At 66.8% G+C, this 1,277-nt stretch overlaps 1 protein-coding gene across 1 annotated transcript in view; it reads left to right on the top strand.

Annotated features, from left to right (window-relative positions):
- Window positions 1-561: 561 nt before the first annotated feature.
- The window catches only part of MNEG_16316 (catalase/peroxidase), a gene marked incomplete at both ends in the record, with an annotated part of 2,304 nt that continues 1,588 nt past the window's right edge, over window positions 562-1,277 (top strand). Inside the window, 2 exons of the mRNA XM_014035214.1 lie at window positions 562-654; window positions 1,011-1,074. Coding sequence (XP_013890668.1) covers window positions 562-654; window positions 1,011-1,074 — 157 coding nt within the window. The remainder of the gene's footprint in view (window positions 655-1,010; window positions 1,075-1,277) is intronic.

Below are 1,277 nucleotides of genomic sequence, written 5' to 3'. Positions count from 1 at the left end.
CCCACCCCCCGTCCCCCCAGGGGTGACGCCACCATCCTGGCGGGCAACATCGCCATCGAGATCACGGGGGGACCCGTCCTGGGGTTCTGCGCCGGCCGCATAGACGACGCCGACGGCACCGCCAGCCTGGCCCTGGGGCCCACCCCTGAGCAGCAGGCCATCGCGCCCTGCGAGCCCGGTGCGCGGCCCCTCTGGCCCTCTCCCTGTTCTCCTGGTGGCCTTTTTCCCCATACCCATCTCGCCTTTGGGGGATGGCGGATGTTTTGGTGTATGTTATCGGTCGGGAGGGTGGGGAGGGTCCTTCCCGGCTGCCGATCCCACTCCTGGGGGCTGCCTCCCCGCGACGCCGCCACACTGCTCCTCCTGGATGCATTTCTGACGGCCGCCACCCGCCGCATGGCGCGGCCGCTGGACGCCCCGCCGCCGCCCCCTCCTGCACCCCATTTTCTGAAGGGCCCGCCACCGCCCGCCTCCCTCAACGCCTGCCGGCCCCTCCTCACCCAAAAACCCCTCAACCCCCCAGGTGACGGTGACTGCGCCCAGCCCCTGGGTCAGACCACCATGGGCCTCATCTATGTCAACCCAGAGGGCGTGCTGGGCAACCCCATACCCCCGAAGTCAGTGCCACACATCCGCGGCACCTTTGGGCGCATGGTGAGATCGCGCTCGGGGAGGGGAAGGGGGGGGGAAGGGGGCGGGCTGTGCCCAGGGTGTACCGTAGTGTAGTGTCATTCACAGAGTGCCGCCGTCGCGGCCCCCTATCCTCGGGACCCGGGGACAGGGAGGCTGCGGGGTCCGCCCTGTCGTCCCCGCGGCGCAGCCTGCCAGAGGGACCGAAGGGGTGATGGGGTGTCATGCAGCGAATGAGGGAGGGGCTTGGTCAGCGGACCTTGCTCAACCCTTCCCAGACGCACCCAACATGCAGTCAATAACATACCCTCCCCCAGCTTGCCCCTGGCAAAACCTCACCCCACCTTGCGCCCCCCCTCCTGATGACGTCATCACCCCAGGGCATGAATGACTCTGAGACTGTGGCCCTCATTGGCGGGGGCCACGCCATCGGGAAGGTCCACGGTGGGCGGGGCCAGGAGTTGATGAAGGGGGGGGGGGTTATGGGGCTGCAATACAGAATGGGAAAGCACCAACCGCCGTGATGCAAGATGCTGCGTGTGCTTGCAGACTTTGTTGATGTGTGCGTGGCTGAGTGCCTATGATTTGGTTTGTTGCTGGCAAGCTTGTATCCAGTGGACCGGCAGGTTCGACGCACAGATACGAAC

The sequence above is a fragment of the Monoraphidium neglectum genome (assembly GCF_000611645.1).
Source record: "Monoraphidium neglectum strain SAG 48.87 unplaced genomic scaffold scaffold06236, whole genome shotgun sequence".
In the NCBI taxonomy this organism is placed as follows: domain Eukaryota; kingdom Viridiplantae; phylum Chlorophyta; class Chlorophyceae; order Sphaeropleales; family Selenastraceae; genus Monoraphidium; species Monoraphidium neglectum.
This window is presented reverse-complemented; position numbering and strand designations above follow the sequence as displayed.